Genomic DNA, 20,154 nt, shown 5'->3' with positions numbered 1-20,154 from the left:
CATCTTTTCATCTTCAGACCTGGCCCAGTGTTTAGAACACAGTAAGTGCTCAATTAATGTTCGTTGAAGCTCAGTTAGTGGTGCATAACTTTGAACACAGCAAGTGTTTTGTCTTCTCAGCTCAGTTTACCTATGCAAAGCACACATAATACATGCTGGTTATAAATAAGTTATAAAGAAGTTGAATCCAAACAAAACCAGCAGCAGCCTGGTGTCACTGTCTCAGTGCCTTATTAATTGATTGAGAATATTTTCATAGGCTGCAGTAATAATCCTTCAGGTGAGTGGTCCCCCCTCCAACACTCGCGAGTTGTGTCCCATTAGTGGATCTTGAAAACAATAGAATGCATCATGACTGGTAGTAAAAACAAACATGAAATAGAATGGAGTAAGTTGGAAAGTATCAGAATATGTCACATATTTAAAAGTTACATATTGCTTTGCTTTGTTTTATTTCAGTTACATATGTGATAAGTGTATTGGCTTCAATGTAAAAAAGGTATTTTTTTTACTGAGTCTCAGTCAAAAAAAAAAATCTGGAAAACAACCCTCTAAAGGAGAGAATGAAATCTTACCATCCTGTCCCCAATTCTGGAGTGAACCAAATCAGTAAGATGCAGTTTACTGGACATAAACTAGCCAGGAGCGCATGCCCTGTCTGTTTGCATGCTACGTTAATCCTTAGAGAATTTGGCTTTCTTTTTGAAATGAATGATGCTCTTCAGTGAGAAATAACTTTTAAAAACCCCTTCTATAGTTTTTTTTGGGTCCATATTTACTAAAGAATAAGATATTAGCTAATTTTTACTCCTCTTAGCCTACTTCCCCCACTTCTTTAAAGATGATGCTCTCTGATGAGGATTGGAACTAATTGATCTTTGAGTGCTGGTTTTATACTTCATTTTGTAATTGCTAAAGTAGGCTATCATTCAAATAGCCCAGAATTGACCACTGAGGTTTTGTGGTTACAGGGTCAGTACGTGATTTGGAAGAAATATCCCTGAACAATAAAGAAGGAAAACGTTTTTATTTATTTTTTATTTATTTATTTATTTTTTCTTTTTCGGTACCAGGGATTGAACCCAGGGATGTTTAACCACTGAGCTACATTCCCAGTCCATTCCCAGTCCTTTTTATTTTTTATTTTGAGACAGGGTATTGCTAAGTTGCTGAGGCTGGCTTTGAACTTGTGATCCTGCTGCTTCAGCCTACCAAGATGCTGTCTGGTGTGTGCCACCATGCGTGGTTGGCAGCATTTTTTGTGAGAAAACAGGGAAGCTCATTTTCTTCTGTATCTGAGAGTGACCCCGTGATTATGGAATTGGCCTGGAAGGCAGGGAGTAAAAGTAGAGAGAGATCCCCATTAGTTGACTATCTTGAGAGCTGAGTCTCTGCCACATGGGTTGGCTTTACATTTTGTTTTTTACTTTTAAATTTTTTTTTAAAATTTTAGTTGTAGATGGACACAATACGTTTATTTTAGTTATTTATTTTTATGTTGGTACTAAGGATCGAACATAGTGCCTCATGTGTACTAGGCAAGTGTTCCACCTCTGAGTTGCAACCCCAGCCCTACTTACTCTTTGGTTGGCAAGTTCCTAAAAGCACAGCAGTGGCTGGGGTAAGTCAGTGTGGCATCCAGGAGATTGGTGAATTTTTCTCTCGATGGCAATTTTTTTAGATAATAGGATGATGTGGCAATTAGCGTCTGAATGGACTCCAGGCCATAGCTTGGCAGGGCCTGTAATTTGGTGGAAGAAATATCCCTGAACAATAAAGAAGGAAAACGTTTTTATTTATTTATTTTATACATTTTATTCAGAGAACAAAACCTCTCCTCAATTCTCTGTCATTCTAAGTTGTTAGAACTCTTTTCTCCATTTTTGTTTTTCCTTTACTTCTCTTAGTTACCCTCATTAAGATCTGAATTCAAAAAAGTCATTCCCTGGGGTTTTTTTCCCTCCATGTGCACCCCATTATTCTTTTCAAGATTGAGTGTAACTCCTTGTACCTGCCTTGAATCTTCCCTCTCTAGATTCCCTTCTCCCATTCTCTTTCTCCCTTCTTCCACTTAGTAGAAGTGAAATAACTACTTACATTCTGAGAGAGTGGGCACATGCAGTGACATCAGCTTTTGTGCTCATTCCTGGGGTAAATATTCAGGACTTTGATGCCTTTGATTGATCAAGCCCTGCAGGAGAGGTTTTCATGAAACCTAGGCTGGCTACCTCATTAACAGCCGCCTTGTGGCATTTACCATCATCTGCCTGGGAAACTGAATATTTTCTAATGGCAGGCTGGATGCATCTATCCAAAGTAAGCAAACACTTCTGCCACGTAAGCAGAGCTGTGTGGAAGGAAGTCTGGGGCTCTGCAAATAACCTGAACTCTTCAGTTTTACTAGATTTGAGGACATGTCCAAGAAAATAGCAAACATGTAAAAAATCAGGAAGAAGAGGAGTCAGTGGGGATTCAAAAATTTTGCTTATCTTCTAAATACTTGCTACTGGTGCCCCTTGAGACTTCCAGCAGCACAGCACCCCTCAGCAGTCTGTTCTGAGGTGTACTTGGTGCCCAGTGTGTGGGAGGGGATCAATAGGTGATGGATGGAACATGAACTTGACAACATGGAATGTGACTGGCATAGACAGCAGAATTTACCTCAGGAGCTTCAGACTTCCTACTGCTTCTATATCCTGGTTGATTTAAGTAAACCAGTGTTCTCATTCTGCTTTACAGAGTTAACATTTCAGCTGTGTTAGGGATTGAGCACAGAACTCTTTGCAGACTTGCTGTTTTTTTTTTTTTTTCCTTGAGTGTATATGTTTAAAATTAGGATCTTAGAAATGGCAAGACCTTATTACAAAGGAGGAACTCTGAGAGTGGATTTTCAATCTCAGTGACAGATTGGGGTAGGGGGAATATAATATTGAGGGGCAGAAAGGATGCTTCTAGACACCATCCCAATCTTGGAGGTGCAATGAGAACTCTATCTTGGGAATGAAGAGACCTAGGTCTAGCCCCACTGTTCCAAAAATGACAGCATAGGTACCTGCAGTACCCACAGTCATTCCTAAGCAGCCCACCAAGCAGCTCTTCAGGACTGTCACTCAGGGCTCTTCCATCCACCCTAACAGTCATGTTCTGTACTGATCCAGAAGCAGCACTCTGTCCAGTGGCCAGTGGGGGGTGGGTAAGATGGAGAGTATTCAGCCAGCCTGCAAGACTGGTGTCTTTCTAATATGAGGACATGTAGAAAAGATCTCTTAGGGCCTAGTGGCCAGAAGCTGGGAGACAACAGAGAAAGCAATAGGCAGGAGGCACCAGCTAGAGGGAGCCCTGAGGTTGAATAGTTAGGATTGATCGTGGCAAAAGTCAGGGAACAGAAAGAATCCCAAATTTTAGTGGTGGGTGTTAGGAAGAGCCAGAGGTTGATGGGGGGAGAAATTAGATTCAGAATGAATAGCCACTGGAGCTAGGAGTGGATGACACCAGGAATTGGTAGTTGTGGGAGCTAGACAGTGGCTGGATAGAAAGTAGAGCAGGTATGGGTAGGTGTTTAGACTTGACAGCAGAAAGAAGTAGGAAGTGGAAAAGAGTTTGGGGTTTATAGAGAGAGTCCTGGGCTGATCCTGGCAGGATCTGGCCTATAAAGAATAACTGGGACAGTTCATGTCCTTCTTCTGATCAAAATTATGAAGCCTCCCCATCTCACTAAGAGCAAGGTTAAGCCTTTTAGTGGCTACAAGATCCTGTGACCCTGCTTTTTGTCACCTCTCTTGATTTATGTTCCCTTACTCACTCCTTTGCCATGCCTCCTTGTTATTCTTCAAACACACGAGACAAGATTCTGCCTCAGGGCCTTTGCTCTTGCTGTTTTGTCTCCTGAAATGTTTTTCTTCCAGATACTCACACAATTTGCTTCCTCACTCCTTTCATACATGTTTGTTCAACTGACACTTTTTCAGGTACTCTTCCTTGGCCATCCTCTTTAAAATGGTAACTCTGCCTCTCAAGAACTTCTTTCCTGCCCTCTAGCTGAATTTTTCACCTCTGTAACTGACACCATGTGGCTTCCTACATGTCTGCTTTTCCCTATTCTATGAAGGAGAAGATGTTTGTCTTCTCTCATTCTGTGCTATTTCCCTGTTGTGTAATCCAATGCCTGGCACATGATTTGAGCTCATAAAGGAGTTGTTGAACAAATGAATGAATGGATCAACAAATAAACTAAGTTATCCTGCTTTTTAGCACATTTTTTTCTTTTTACATTTTAAAATGACATGCCTATTTATTGCTTTGCCTCTTTATTGTCGCTTCCTGTGTGACTGTAATCTCTTTAAGGACAGGGACTAGAGCTGTTTTGCTCAACACTGTCTCTTCATCCTGGTGCTTGGTGAGCAGGAGGGGTTTGTTGAATGAATAGCAGCTCACTAGAATGGGAAGTAATGGACTGCACCTTTGTGGAGAGGGTGAAGTGATCTCCCGTGTTAGAACTGGAGAGCATCTGGAACCCTGTCTCTCTGAACCCTGCCTGCAGCTGCAATTCTCCTCTGTAGGATGTTTCAGGTTTTTCAAGGCTTCACCAGACTACTGATTCGATTTCCTCTTCCTCCTAATTTTCCCAAATGTCCTTACCCTAAACTCCTATAAACTGAGAAGCATGGCTCAGTCATTGTATCATCTGAGAGTGTGATACACCAAGTGCCAAGGACAAGTCAGAATTCTGGCCTTGGATTCCATGAGTGGATCCCAGGCAGGTAGCCATCCCGTCTGCTAACACACGAGACTACCCTCCATATTTGGTAGTACTGATTGAATTATAGTTCCTTCAAATTCATATGTTGAGGTCTTAACCCTGGTCCCTCCAAATATGACCTTGTTTGGAGATAAGCTCTTTATAGAGCTAACCAAAGTAAAATGAGGTCATTAGGCCGAGTCCCAATGCAGTATGCCTGTTTTTTTACAAAAAGGGGAAATTGGAAGTCACACTCACACATGCACACAGAATGCCATGGGAGAGTGGAGTTATGCTGCCACAACCAGAAAGAACTACCAGAAGCAAAGAGAGAGGCCTGGGGCAGATTCTTCCCTCACTGCCCTGAGAAGGAACCAAACCTGCTGATACCTTGTCTTTTGACTTCTAGACTCCACAGCTGAGACAATATGTGGTGCTTTATTATTGGTATCCCAAATACATTGGGACTTTTCAGCTGCAGAGGCTGAGCATGACGTGGCTGAGCACACTGACTAGGCCAGTCGGGGTACATTGGGTGGGAAAGGGAGGCAACACCACCGTACTCACAAGATGCTGGGCCCTGTGGCCCCCCTGAAGGCTCCATTATGCATCTTCTCCAGGTGTATGTTTTCTTTTAGTTCCCTGTGGGAAAGAACAGTTTCCTTAGTGGAGTTTGCACCTTATGTGTATACACACTTTTGGACAGTGTGCAAGGTTAGGAAAGGGAAAGAGGAACTCTAGGAAAAGTGGAAAAAAGACATGCTGGCCCTTGCTGAAATTGTGTGATTTCTGGTGTATGTGTTTGACTTCACCTTTTCTCTGCAATGTCTCCCTCACTTGGTGTAGCCCTTTGTCCTACAATGTACAACTCACCCCTCCTGTCCTGGAGTTGTGAGAGTTTGCTACCAGACAGCTGGGTGAGGATGAAAGGCTGCTCCAAAGGCCAATGGGCAGCCTGCTCTGTGTCAGACCAACAGCAGCAGTGACCTTGAAGGGCTCTCAGTTTGTCAATAGTAATATATTGAAGTTTGCAAATACTTAACAAAAAAAGTAGGGCTTATTCAAAGTCAACCTTGTCATAAGTTGCATTCTTTTTCTTTCAGATTTGCATTTCTCAGGGGGTGAGCATGGGGTGAGATCACAGCCTGAGGAGACAATTGCCTCATACCCTGTGTGTGGGTCTGTACCACATAGACAACTGTGTGTGTGTGTGTGTGTGTGTATTATGCAAACAACAGTGCTAAGGGCCACTATTCTGAAAAGTGCATGAATCCCAAAACTGCTGAGGCAGTAACTACACGAGGGCTCTGTGCCCCATAGCTCAAAGCAGCTCAAGCTAAATTACTGAGGAGCAGCACAGGTTGGCCCTGCCAAGAGACCTCTTGTCCAGTCTCTGACACAGAGGGTCTCCTGAGCACCAGGCTCTTTTCTGGTTGGACAAGAGACCTAGAAAAGGAGTCCCTGGGCTCAGGCCTGCCAGCCTTCTTTTGAGTATTTTTTTTTTTCCAATAAGAGTTGTGTCTAAAAGAACATTTTGGAAACCCTGGATAGTAGGCACAGTGTTTAAGCATCCATTATTATTAGTGTGATGACTTGCACCATGGGAATGAGTCTTCTGCATTATCATTATAGTGTGACACAGCAAAACAAAGACAGAACAGCCACTCCCTCCCCTGCAGAAAGACTGGGAATCACTAGTGCTCATCTCATAACTTTACATCTCCTTCACCAGCTTTCTGCACGTTTGCATATCATGTCTGCCAGTTAGAAACTGCAAGAGCCCTTGCATCTCATTCTCTGGGTGGTGGTTTTCCACACGCTTCTACTCAGCCTTTTCCTCGGAAGCCCTCAGCCTTTCATCAGAATGCACCTGTCAGTCTCGAAGCCTCCCATCCCCTGAGTGCACTTTCACTTTCAAAGAGATGAGGTTGTCAGAGTCAATTGCTGTTTAAAATCTAAATCAAAAGAAAATTTCCCTCCTAAACCTCCACAGTTCTTCTTCCTGATTCAGTTTGTTTTTATTATGTTCAGTTATAGTTATAAATTGTTGAAATGGAGCCCAGTGAGCAGATAATCCTCATGTCAGCCAGGTCAAATTAATTGTTTGAATTTCATGACAGAGCATTTCACATGTTTTATTAAAACTTGGATCTTTCTGTGTACTGGTAACTCTGCCTTGTGTTACTTTGTCAAAAAATAAATCCATTTAGCACATTTTCCTGGGGGTCATTTTTTGAGGATTCTCCCAAGTGACATGACTAACCAGGTGTGAGAACCAGAGACAGGCAACCATTTTGAGGCACAGTGTGAGAACCCACAAGCTCCACCAAAGCCTCCTAACTGGTGTGCTCTGAGAATGGGAGGGACTGACTGCCAGCCTCCTGCAGGTGTCTGAAGTGGGCTTCTGGTTTTGCTCCTCTCTGTCCTGGCCACCCATAGTGAGTAGGTGTCTGAGCATGTTGCAGACTTCCCCTTCATTGCTCTAAACAACTCTGGACATGAGTGAGGTGTCAGAGACTGGGCTGGCTATATAGTTTTTTTTTTTTAAATTTATTCCACTATGTTATATATGATATATGACAGCAGTATGACTGTATGGTTTAAGAATTTTGTTTGCACAGTTTGGAAAACTGCTCCCTCAGTCCTGTTTAAACTCTTCAGTGTGTATCTTTGCTCTTGGAAGAGATTCACACTCCTTCCGCTGGCCTGTCAGTCCTGCAGGACTTGCTTCTGCAATGTCTCCAGTTTATCTCATTCCAATCTTCCTCTTGCTGAAGACCCTCCAGCCACAGGGGCTTCTTCTCAGTTCTTGGTACTTGCCAGCTTCTTTTCTTTCCCAACTCAGGTCCTTTGCATACACTGCTTCTGCTTTCAGTAATATGTTTCCTCACTATTGCCATGGTGACTCCTTGTCAATCTCTGAGCTCAACCTAATTATCATGTTTTTGATGAGGCCTTCCCCAACTACCTTGTCCAAGTCACTCACCTTCTGTACTCTCTCAGATCTTCTAATGGGTTATTTCCTTCATAGCACATATGACAACTTTTAATAACTTTATCTATTTACTTGCCTTTTTGTCTGACTCGTTTGCTAGAAAAGAAATTTCATGAAGGCAGGGACTGTGTCCACTCTAATTGTAGACTCAGCACCTAACACAGTGTCTAAGATATTGGTGGTGCTTAATAAACATCTGTGGAATGAATACATGAATAAAATTAATTTGTGTTCTTGGCAATCTGATCTGGATTTTTTTGTTTCTTCTTTCTTGCTATATGAGGTACAGGAGGATACAAACTTTTAGTTAATTGGACAGTTCCCATTTTGGCACCTCTGTGACAGCTGAGACACTGTGGAGTACCTGAATACTTCCTCCTGCTGTTTTTCCTGAACACCCAGAGCAGTGCTCTGCTGGATTCCCTCCCACCTCTCTTTGCTCTTGCTCTGGCTTCTCTTCCTCATCTCTTGTTTCTCCTAATTGCATATTCAGTCCTCTTATTTTCTCCCTCATCTAGGTGACATCAGTCACGAAGGACTTCAGTTACTCTTTGTTCAGAAAATCCCAACATTAGTGTCTATAGACCTGCCCTGTCTCTTCCAGCCTCTGTCCTTCCTCTTAATACATGAACTTTCTTTATGCCCACTTCTCATAGTTTCCATCCAAGAACTTTCAATGGCTTCTCATTTCTACAGAGTCCAAATTCTTTACTCTGGCATCGAGGCTCTTCCCTCTTTGACCCTAACTCACGTCCACCACTTTGTACACAGTACTATTTGTGGTTTATGAACACATCGCCTGCTTCCTTCTTTTCTCTGGGCTATTCTTTCTGCCTTCTGCCTGGAATGCATTTGCTTACCCTCATTGCCTGCCCCAATTAGGCCTAGCTTAAAGCCCACCTCTGACCAGGCTTGCTTTAACTTCCTTTCCCCTGTCTTTGAAATCCCAGGGGACTCTCCTCTCCCAGTGCAGGTGCCACACTGTTGCCTTCTGTTCTAGCTACAACTTAGTGTACAGATAATGTACCATTTGGAAATGCCTCTTCATTGGCTGTAAATGCCATTGGGGTAGACCCTAGTGATTATTTATCTTCATTTCTTCTCAAAATATAGCATGTTCCTCCAAACACAGCTGATGCCTGCTAGACCCTTGTTGAGTGAATGACAGAATGAGGCATCTGAGAATACTGGACCAGGAGAGGCTATACATGCCTCTGATCTGAGTTTAGTAGAAACAGATTCAATTGGCCAGGGTAAACCCTTCATCAACTCCAGGGTCTTGTTAATCAACCCTTCATTAAATTAAGCCAAGAGGAGAAAATGAGGGCAGATTCAGTCCATGATTGAAAGGACAACTTTTAAAAAGCTACCATTTCTCTAGTACTTAGTATGTACCAGATCCTATATGACCTCATAAAAATATAATCTTATTTAATTATTTATTCATCATTGATTATAAAATATAATAAAAATTAAATAAAGGACACACTATGTGCCAGGCACCATTTTAAGTACTGAGGATACAAAGCAAACCTTCCATTTTGTTGGGGGTATCCTTAAGTCTCTTAGCAGCTCAACTTTACTAATGAGTACACTGTAGCTTAGAGGGGCTGTGGAACTTGCTCAGCTTCATAAAGCTGATAAATAGTGGGGTTGGAGTTTGACCCTTAGGCCTGTTTTCTTAACCACCAAACTGTATAGTATCAATATAATAGGGCCTTTGGTTTAATATCTATAGATAAAATAATTAGTATTTCATATAGAGTTGTGCTACTTAACTTCAAACTGCCAGTGCCGGGATCTCCTGGGAGCTAGTTAAAACTGCAAATTCCCAGACCTTACCTAGATCCACTGAATCAGTGCCTCTGGGGGTAAGGCCCAGAGAATCTCTGTTTTTTAACAATCTGCTGGTTATTCTCATGTGTGTTCAAGTTTGAGAAGTATCTATGTATACACCATATATGACCTATATGGTATAGATCATGGTTTATAGGAATCACTTCTTTAAAAAGCATTTTTGTTGGTTTTTCTAAAATTTTGGTTTTAGTTGAACTTTTTGTGTGCTCTTAGGTTTTACTATGCACAACTGTATGGTTTTTGGCACCTCATCCTGTACTTGTGATGGGTCACATGTCCCCATGGGATTGGGAATGTGCCACTCTTCTAGAAGAGGAACCACAGGGGGAAAATAAAAGAGAGAGGTTGAGAAGAAGGGGACAATGAGTAGGGTCACTCTCCCTGGGTTAGAGGCTATTAGGCTAGGGATTAGGGTGGGGTGAGCTCCCTCACCTGGGAACAGGGGCTTTCTCCCTCCGAGTAGGAGGGAGATAGCCTTTCTGGGTGGGGCTTTTGAGGCTAATTAGGCTGGTAAATGATGTCACCCGATTTCTCTGCAGTGAGGCCTGGGGAAGAATTTCTTTCTGAAATCATGCAGCCTCTAACACACCATCAACCTGAGTGAGGGGGATAGAGGGGGAAGCTGTGCGATGGAGGAGGCATCAAGTAAGGTGTTGAATATTTCAGCAAACTGTCAACTTCAATGTATTGAGGCTGCATCTGTCTTTGAAATCAGGGTGCTCTGGGGTTTCCAGCCAGCCGGTTGCCTAGTAACATGCGTAAAACACTGAGGACTAGCCACTTGAAAGTTTATTTTTGCCCTGAGTTAGTTGCTGAAGATTGAATATGATCTGGTAGCCAGAGTGATATTTCATTTTTATTCATGAGTTAGGGAAATAAGCACATACTTACAGTGAAATTAGCGTCGTTCCATTGAATGCATGACTTTGTACTTCTTCAAATCCATTTCCATATAGTTTGCTGAAGGAGGGAGGAGAGAGGATTTAGAAATGGGAAGGAACTGATAGAAACCCAGTTTGGAAGCACACATTCTTCCTCCTGTGACATTTATTACTGAGATAATCACTGGCATTCACAATATCTAGCTCGATTCCTCCAACATTTTAGATTCTAAGGGCCTGCAGGGAAGAAGCTGTTCTTTTTGCTCTGGTTTCTCTCTACCTCCTCCGTCCCCGCCATCACTAATTTATTAAGTGTTTATTAAGTGCCAGATACTTGACCAGCCATTGTATGCCTATTTTATGATTTAATTCTCATCATCATTTCCTTTATCCTGAAAAAAGAGCCAAGCATCAGTGTTGCGGTGCAGCTTGCTTATTGTGAAAGGGAAGCGGTGGTGGAGCTGTGATCTGAGGCCAGAGACTCAGCCTTTGGTTTTGTGGCTGTGGGATCTCTGGGCTGCTGAAAGCCAAAGGCAGAGCAAAGCTCCAGCACTGAGCCAACTGTTCTTTTTCTTGGGTGAGTAGGTGGTTTTGTGATGCCAGAGTTGATTCCAAAGCCAAGAAGATGTAAACATCTGTAAAGAGTTCTGTAAGAACCATTAGTGGACAGTGAAATCAATTTAGTTGAGTGCTATCAGCATTTTAAAAAGTGAAATAGAATAGAACAAAATGGAAAATATTATTGTGTATTACGAATAGTTAGACTAGGAATGTTTATGAAATGTTGTTTCAGAATTTTTATGGCATACACATATAAACACACTTAACACATATGCATACATATATGCACACACATCTACCCAGACTAAGACATAAGAGAATCCTTAGAACACAGACATTAACAAATGTTAGAACCAGAAAGGAGCCTGGAGGGGCTCAAGGAGCAGGGACACTCTCTCATTTTATAAAGAAGGAAATAGGCTCAGAGAGGGAAAATGACTTCCACCATCGGCAGGAATGGGACCAGAATACACTTTGTCTGGGACCAATTCCAACATATCAGTTTTGCATTAGACATCATTGTTTTTTCCTCCCACCCCTAAATACCGAAGGTTCACTTGCTGTCTTCCTGCAAGGCTGAGTTCAATGTCATGTTCTCAATGTGGCCTTCTTTGGCTGCTCTATTTAAAATGCCTATCTCCCATCCCCAGAATTCTTTATCTCCCTTCCCCAATTTATTTTTCTTCCATCTCTTTTCATGATCTGACCCATGATGCTATTTTACTTATTCTTCCCCACCAGACCATAAATTTCATGAAAAAAAGGATTTTAAATTGCTTTTCACCTAGCATACCTTCCACATTCATAACAGATGCTTGGCATCTGTAGTATTACAGTAAGTATATGTTAAATGAATTGGATGAACAAATGGGCTTATGTAAGAAGAATCTCTTACTATTGATCAAACCAAACAAATTGTAAAGCCACTATCTTACATGCAATATTTGTATGGGTTCTTTGTGAATGATGATGCAAGACCTAGGTGAGAAACGACTGGAATGTAATACATGTTTGAGCATCCCATATCTAGCGAGGTCTAGCCTCTTCTCCAGGGTTGTTGGCAGCTGGATGACCATTTTAGGGACAGACTTGGGGAGTGACTTGAGAAATGGCTCAGACGCATGCTCTGCTCTACCTGCTCCTACTCTAGGTGGCTTTTGTCCATGGGGTTTCTCTAGTCTTTATTAAACAAAATGAACAGAGATTTTAACCTTGAGCTGTATATGAATGTGTATTATGTATATGTATGTCATATGTATGTATATGTAGTGTATGTATATGTAGTGTATGTATATGTTTGATTTCTTCCCATCATATCACATCTGAGACAAATCAGCAAATAAATAGAGGTGGTACTCATATTGAGGTATGATATTCAAATGAAAAAATTCAGAAAACATAGATATTACAAAATAATTCTTAAAACCTCCTCATTAAATTGAGTTCAAAGAGAGCGAGGAAGCTTATTTATTTCTTAAAATCCCATTATATATTTAATGAAGAGGCTGAAAAAAGGGAGCTTGAAGCCTCCAAACATAAAGAAATTATAAAGAGATGGAAATGTTGATTATCCTGGTTTGATCACATACATTATATACCAATCACATATTGAAATATCACACTGTACCCCATAAATATGTACAATTAATACATGTTAATTAAAAACAAATACCCACAAACCTGAGGCCTCACATGCTTCCTAGTACCTGGAAGGAGCTGTCCATGGTCTGGCTGAAGCGATAGCTATGCCCTTCCATGGCAGAGAGAGCCCCCTCCCCTGCCCCGCCCTGGTTTCCCCTGCTCTCACCTGCTCTCTTCTAGGATTCTCTGATTTTACAGCTTCACACACTATTTTCTTAACTATGATCTGCACTGGATTATGAGATGAAATTTTCTGATAATTTTTCCTTACTTTTTATATTATAGAATTTGAGAGAATAGGTACTAGATATATACCTGTTGCTTTGGGAAATTGTACACAACCTTCTTGTCTTCTTAGTAGCTAGATCCTATGGAAGCTTAAAAAAAGTTATACTTAGAATATTATTCTTTGTCAAACACCTGTCATTTGGGGTGGCTGAATTCCTTTATAGCAATCCCTCTTACTTATTCATTTATTTGGTACTGGGGATTAATCCCATGGGTGCTCTACCACTGAGCTACAGCCCCAGCCTATTTTAATTTTTAGTTTGAGACAAGGTCTTGTTAAATTGCCAAGGATTGCCTTGAACTTGGCAACCCTCCTGCCTCAGCCTCTCAAGTTGCTGGAATTACATATGTACACCATTGTGTGCAGCAGCAATCTTTTTTAGATGAGAGATTCATAGCTGTCTTTTCAATGAACTTCTTTGAAAAAATTGATTTTTTAGAATCTAGGCCAGTATTTATCAAAGCATTCTCCTCCATCCACAGAATCAGAGTCACTTGGACTTATTTGTCAAAGATGCAGACTCAGGCCTATTGACCAGGGCTACTACAGACCTACTGAGTCAGGGTCTAGTAGTGGTATTCAGGAATATGCACTTTTGTAACAAATGCTCCCACTGAGTGGCAGCCATACCAGTTTGGGAACCCTCACCATAGAATACACCATGGTAAGATGAGGTTCTCAATATTTCCAGGGTGCAAATCAGAATGTCTTTTGCCCCATATCAAGTCTAGAGTCATTGCTTTCTCTACTTTTAAGTGATGGAGATACATTTCTAGCGGATCAGGAAAAAGTAGTCCTTCCTTTGTTTTGGGGAAAGCAAAGCTTCTTGCAATTGTCTCAGTGGCATTGCCCTTCACTGTTGCATGCTGCCCTGATCCTAGTTTTGGTACATAAGCTTATCTTTTTTTGTGGATTCATAATGCCATTGCTTTAAGTGAGGCCTCATGGTTAAGTTTGCAAGCATTGAGCTCAACTGCCTGGGCTTCAGTCCCAGTTCTGTTACTTACAAACTGAGCTAACTTTTGGCAATTTACTTACCTTTCTGTGTCACAGTTTCTTAATCTGAAAGTAGGAATGATAATAATAGTATCAACTCCATAAAGCTGTTTTGAAGATTACAGGGATAAACATATGTTGAACACTTAGAAATAGGTTCTGGGACACAGTAAATGCTTAATGTGCTGATCTTATTATGACTGTATTTTGCAGTAGTCTCCAGCCCTCTACCAGAACATAGGGAAAGGGTCTACCTTTCCATACTCTGGGCAGGATTTGCATGAACTTCAAGCTACCTGTTTAATTGAATGGTTCTTTTCTTCCTTTGGGGTATGTGCCCTTCTGTTCTTGGGCAGAGCAGTCTAGGTCAGTGGCTTGAGCTGCCTAAATGTCTTCCTTCTTTGAGGGCCCTCAAGATACTTTGGTCTGAGCCAGTATCTTGGATGTTTTTGCATTTAGATAATTTTCATGTCTTTTTCTTTCTTTCTTTTTTTATAGCCCAGGTCTTGCTTGTTCCAATTTTCCAAAGACTATGGCTCACTGCTTTCTTTTCAGCTGCTCCTCATCTCTGTTCTTCCCAGTGGCACACAATGGCATGTGCTGCCTTGTTTTGATGAGCAGAGTGGCTTCCCCTCTCTGGATGAATTACATATGTGAATGGGAACCCTTGCACTATCGCGCCAGCACAATGCCTCCAGTGCTCTTTCAAAACATCTAGAGATCACTTCAGATAATTTTTTCCCAAGACCTCATGGTGTCTGAATGAAATGAGAAGGGCTCCCTTTGCCTGGAGAATTCTGTCAGGGGCATAGAAATGGAGGTATCCCCCTTGCTCCTCTATCACAATCGCAGCCCCTTGCTTGTGAGCATTGTCTAGGTTCTCTCTTCAAATATCAGTAATTGTGAATCAAGCAGAGAGAATGGCATCTTTTTTATTCAAAATAAGATTTGGGCTTTAGAAATTAATCACAGATGATATTCTGCCGCTGAATGCTGTCTTATTACAAACATTATTCCTGGGGTTCTAGAAGCACTTCTGGGAGTAGCACTTCTACATGCTGCTGTATTTCTTTTGGATCTTGTAGTTACCTAGTTTGGGGATGATTTCAAAGAAGGATTAATTTATATTTGCAGGTGTTTGAGGTCTCAAAAAGTGTCCCTGCTGTAGAAGGGCCTTCTGTTTGGATATCTGTAAGCCAATTTTAATCAAATAACTGTATGTAGCTCCTCATGTGGCATGTTACTGAAGTCCTTCTATATCTGAAGCATTCCCCAGGTATGAAGACAGTTCTCTAGTAGATATATTGGCAGTGATTGTGTGGCTAACAGTTACCCCATCACTGCTATGTGCTGCCATGACACTAGCTTTATGCCTCCTTTTCTGTGGGTGTCATTGTCTCTGTAGCAAGGGATCCCTTTCCCTGATATGGAACAACTGCCTGTATTTCAGCAGCACTGAGTTTTCATGTTTCCCTTCACCTCAGCCAAGTTCATGCCAACTTATATGACTTTACCATATATAGTAATAAAGAAGGTGACAGGCATCAAAAAGAATGATGACAGTAATAAATTCTGATATATTGAATACATTATCTGAGAAATCCACATTCCACAGTGATATTTAGAAAGAGCAAGGGAGAGACAGGAACAGAAACAACAACAAAGGAAGTCACTTTTTTGTAGACATACTGGCTAATAAATATAGAGGAATACTAGAATGTAAAAATTTCCATTTTGTAACTCCCTTTGAAATAACTTGAGTAATCAACTGTGCTGAAAGATAGTTACCCAACTGAACATCCCACCAACTCAGGGTATCACATCATGATTTACTTATTAAATGACAAAGAGAAAAACATGTCATTACAATAGAGGTCTGGCTGTCAACATCTTAAGCAAGTAGCCAAGTAATGGAACAGTGTGACTTCCTGGTTTGATGCAGTGAGAGACATACCATTCCCTTTGCGGTGCTCTGATAGAAATATCTAGCCTAAATCTAGTCATGGCAATTCAGCCAAATGAATCGAGGCAGCCTGAGCTTCTCAACAGGTTCAGTGTCATATAGAACAGAGGAAGGCAAAGGGACAGTTCTAGGTGTGGAAGAGGTATGGGAGATGAGATTGAGAGGACTGAGTCCACTCAAAAATGCAATGCATAAACTTTGGATGCTAAATTTGAAAAACCCATACAAGACATTTTCACTTAAATATGGGCTGGATGATGTCATTCAATTCCCAGTGATTTTCTTAAGGATAAAGGTACTATGTGGAGGGGGGAGATATATGCTGAAGTACTTAGGAATGAAATGTCATTATCTTTATAATTTTCTCCTGGATGATTTGGCAAAAGGGAAATGTATATACTCCCATCTATAGATGGAGTGGCTGTGGCAAGCTGGTAATAGTTGATGAATCTAGGTAAGGTGTATAGGCATGTTAATCACATCATTCTTTCTATTTCTTGGTGGAAAGACAAATGGAAAGTCATTTGCCTTGTAAGTCATATAATAGTTGATGACTCTAGGTAAGGTATATGTTAGTCATATTGTTCTATTTGTTAGTGGAAAGACAAATGGAAAGTCATGTGTCAGTTAAAAAAATTTTTTTTTAGAGAGAGAGAGAGAGAAAGAGATAATTTTTTTAATATTTATTTTTTAGTTTTCGGTGGACACAACATCTTTATTTTATTTTTATGTGGTGCTGAGGATCGAACCCAGTGCCCCGCGCATGCCAGGCAAGCGCATTACTGCTTGAGCCACCTCCCCAGCCCAAGTTAAAAAATTTTTACATAAAAAATATTCAAAAGGAGATGATGAGATACAGTGTTTTCAGTATGATCTAAAATAACTAACCTGCTGTGGGTTACTGCATATTAGCCTTTAACTAGTTAATTATAATAATTGGATCTGCATAAGGATGCATTCACAATATCATTGAATAGACAGAGAGGGAGGCATGTAGAGGTGGCCTGACTTGGCTAAGCATGCTTGATGGTAAGGCACAAAGCTGGGACTAAAATGTAGCCTTTTATTTCAACACCCAGCAGCCTCTCTGCTAAGGCTTCATCATGGGTGCAGCCAGGAATCTTGCTATGCTTTACCAGATACTCCTTCTCCAAAGGATCTTAGAAAAAAAATCGCCATGACCTTCCCTTGTCTTATTAGATTTCAGATGTGAATAAAGGTTGCCTCTTTTTTGAGACTGGTATCACCAATCATCCAGAATATTTTAAAGGTGGTGCAGCTAAGTGCTGCTCATTTGCAGTGGGGTGGGGGTGGGGGTCGATTTCAAGGTGGCCTCTTGAGGAGATTTAATGAAAAGCCAAAGTGGCTATAAAGGGACATAAGAGTATAATGCATAGTTTTAGCATTAGCCCCACTGAGCTTCTCCTGCATCAAGTAAAGTGTTTTGTTTTCATTAAATGAGCTCACAGTTGGTAAAGATTTAGGTGGGGTGAGGGCAGGACAGGTTCCACTAAAAGCAAAATTTCAAATACTACTAATAATGAAAAGAGAAGGCTTGCTTTCATTATTTTCTAATTAAGGAGTTGAACTTTATAGCTGGGAAAATAAAGCTTTCCTCTTTAAGTGTAATACCCTTTATCCAGCAGGGTGCTCCACATGATCCTTCACTCACAGAAGGGCCCATTCAGCTGAGAATAAGTGCCAAGCAAATGACTAATCACTCCCCTTCCAGATGAAGTGCCAAGACTGAGGAGGGGGTTGGAAGCACAGTTCCTCACAGGCCCTCTGGGAGAGATGAATTTGAAGTCCTCATTAACTTCAGAGGTGGGGCAATTACACCCGACTGGCAGGTACTATTCCTCTTAAACTCATAACCAACACAAGTTAATGTCCCTGTAAAAAGAATACCATGCAGCTCGTATGCATACATACTAGAATGTGGTGTCTGAAAGGAAGCTTTGGTTTCTCTTCAGTTTGGTGGGGTGGCCCTATCTTGGAGCTCATAGTTCCCTGTGGATTATACCAGTGTGCCCCTCATGCCTCTGCCCTTTCATTCCACTCCACTCCCATTCCTGCACATTTACCTATTGGTTCTTGATTATTAAGGATAAAATTGATGAAAGTCTTGAATATTTTGATCTTTGCATAAAAGCTACTCTAGTACATGGTTTCTTCTTAGTTTTTTTCAGAGTTTCTTCCAAGCCTTGTCCCCTTTATCTTTGCATTCAAAACCCCTGCAATCCAGTGTCCCCTCCACCCTAGCCATTTATCTGGAAACATCTTTCATTTCTTAGACAGGATGTTCACTCCGAGGTGTGAGCCTCATCCTGGCCATGCTCTTGCTCTTGCTGTTTCCTCACTACCCCATCTCTATTTTGATACCAAATAATGGTTAAGAACATGCCCTCTGGAGCCAGATTGCCTGGGTCCAAATCTTGGCCTTGGATAAATAATTAAGCCCTTCATGCCTTGGTTTCCTTGTCTAAAAGTGGAGCTGAACCTTACCATATAAGGTTGCTGTGGAACTTAAATGAGTTTTAAAAGGTACTTAAAACAGTCCAGGCATTTAATAATGCTGTCTAAATATTAGCTGCTCTTAATACATTTACCCATACAAATACTACTGAATCTGTGAGGTACAATTCAAGTCTCAGCTTCACCATGTAGCCTCCTTGGAGTTCTCCAACCCAAGAGGAATTCTCTGAGACCTTATTTCTGCATACCACACACTTGGAGGGGAATATCTACTGGCTTGTATTATTCCTTTGTTATTTCATGTCTCCTACCCTCATTGAGTTTATAAGCTTCTTAACATGAATATTGTCGTATCTTTTGTGTTCTCACTAAAGGCATTGTGAGACTCAAAAGTCGTAAGCTATGTGGTGTCTCCTCACTCAGAGTTCATGCTGTGAATACCCTGTGGAAACAGGGGATGTGGGGACATGATATATAGTTACAAATCTGTTATGCAATGGTGGGTTGGAAACAATTTATACACAGCTGCCAGAGCCATAGTGTGTGAGGGAAGTGGCAGGAACTGAAAGATTATAGAAAAGTATTTCTGGGATCTACAGAGTCTCCTTCCCAGTGTTCAAGAGTTGCTAGTAAAGAATTTGAGTTATTTTAAAATTAGTTTGGTTGTTGCTCTGTATCCTTTTGATTGCAGTCTGAGCTGGGGCTATGTTAGTCACAGTTTTGTAACATGGCAATTATATGTGTAAAATTATATCCACATAAAGTAAAAGTATTATACAAATGCAGTGTGCCATTGATACCAATTTTTAGGATCCATTGCTATAAAAGGGAGTTAAGATGATCTTTCCTCTTGCTTTCGTCTTTCTCTTTACTCCAGGGTCATTCCAATCCATATTTTCTACCCTCCACCCTGAGCTTATTTATTGCCTCATCACAATCCCACCATGGGCTGTAACTAAGGTGGAAAGAGTGAGAGGGATGTGCATGTGGGGAGCAGAAATGAATATGTGTCACTGGACTTTGGATAAATGAGACATGGTGCTTAGGACGCTGCTTCTGAGTGGTGGGTAAGGGAGAGTATCCATGTGAAGAGGGATGGCAGTGTTCTAGAGTGAAGGAAGTCACTCTGGTGCATTGTAAAGGGTATGGGCACTGAGTACAGTGCCCTTCAAATTATGATTACATGTAAATTTCTTGGGATCCTGTGAAAATGCAAATTTTAAATCAGTGGGTCTGCACGGATCTTAGAGTCTGAATTTCTAACCAGCTCTCAGATGATGCTGAAGATGCCAGTTCATGGATGATTCTTTAAATGGCAGGTCCTTAGGAAACATAATGAAAAGGACAGGGCTTGTGAGCTTAGTAACCTAAGAGTGACTGTCAAATGAAATGTCATAATTTTTAAGTATCATGGAATGGAGGAAATGGGCATTGATGGTGTTACTTCAAACATAAAGTGAGAGAGATCCAAGGGGTAAGTGAAAAATCAGAGGGAGAGAACAAAGTCCATTGATGAACTACTCTACCTACTTGGAGAGTGTCCTTCCAAACTTTGCTCAGTTGAAACCTTGAAATTCCTGTGTTTCTTTAACCATGTGTTTTCTTTAGCCATAACCCTCTAGGCTGTGTTCTCCAAGCCTCAAAGCATTCCACTGATTCACTGAACAATTTTATCACCTGGAAATTTAGTACTGAAAATCTTTCGGGCCTATTTGATTGATTTTAAACTGAATTGAGTGATTAGTTGTCCTGTGAATA

The 20,154-nt window shown here is 41.1% G+C and overlaps 1 protein-coding gene across 1 annotated transcript in view; it reads right to left on the bottom strand.

Annotated features, from left to right (window-relative positions):
• Positions 1-20,154, bottom strand: part of Lhcgr (luteinizing hormone/choriogonadotropin receptor) — a 61,257-nt gene that overhangs the window by 7,706 nt on the left and 33,397 nt on the right. The window contains exons 7-9 of the mRNA XM_046425990.2: positions 10,482-10,550; positions 5,306-5,380; positions 1,581-1,766 (exon numbers count right to left, since the gene is read on the bottom strand). Coding sequence (XP_046281946.1) covers positions 1,581-1,766; positions 5,306-5,380; positions 10,482-10,550 — 330 coding nt within the window. The remainder of the gene's footprint in view (positions 1-1,580; positions 1,767-5,305; positions 5,381-10,481; positions 10,551-20,154) is intronic.

Source organism: Marmota monax, unplaced genomic scaffold (assembly GCF_021218885.2).
Source record: "Marmota monax isolate L192 unplaced genomic scaffold, Marmota_monax_Labrador192_F-V1.1 WCK01_AAM20220418_F8-fsc00015, whole genome shotgun sequence".
In the NCBI taxonomy this organism is placed as follows: domain Eukaryota; kingdom Metazoa; phylum Chordata; class Mammalia; order Rodentia; family Sciuridae; genus Marmota; species Marmota monax.
Note: the sequence above shows the minus strand (reverse complement) of the source record. Positions and strands in the feature narration are given on the sequence as shown.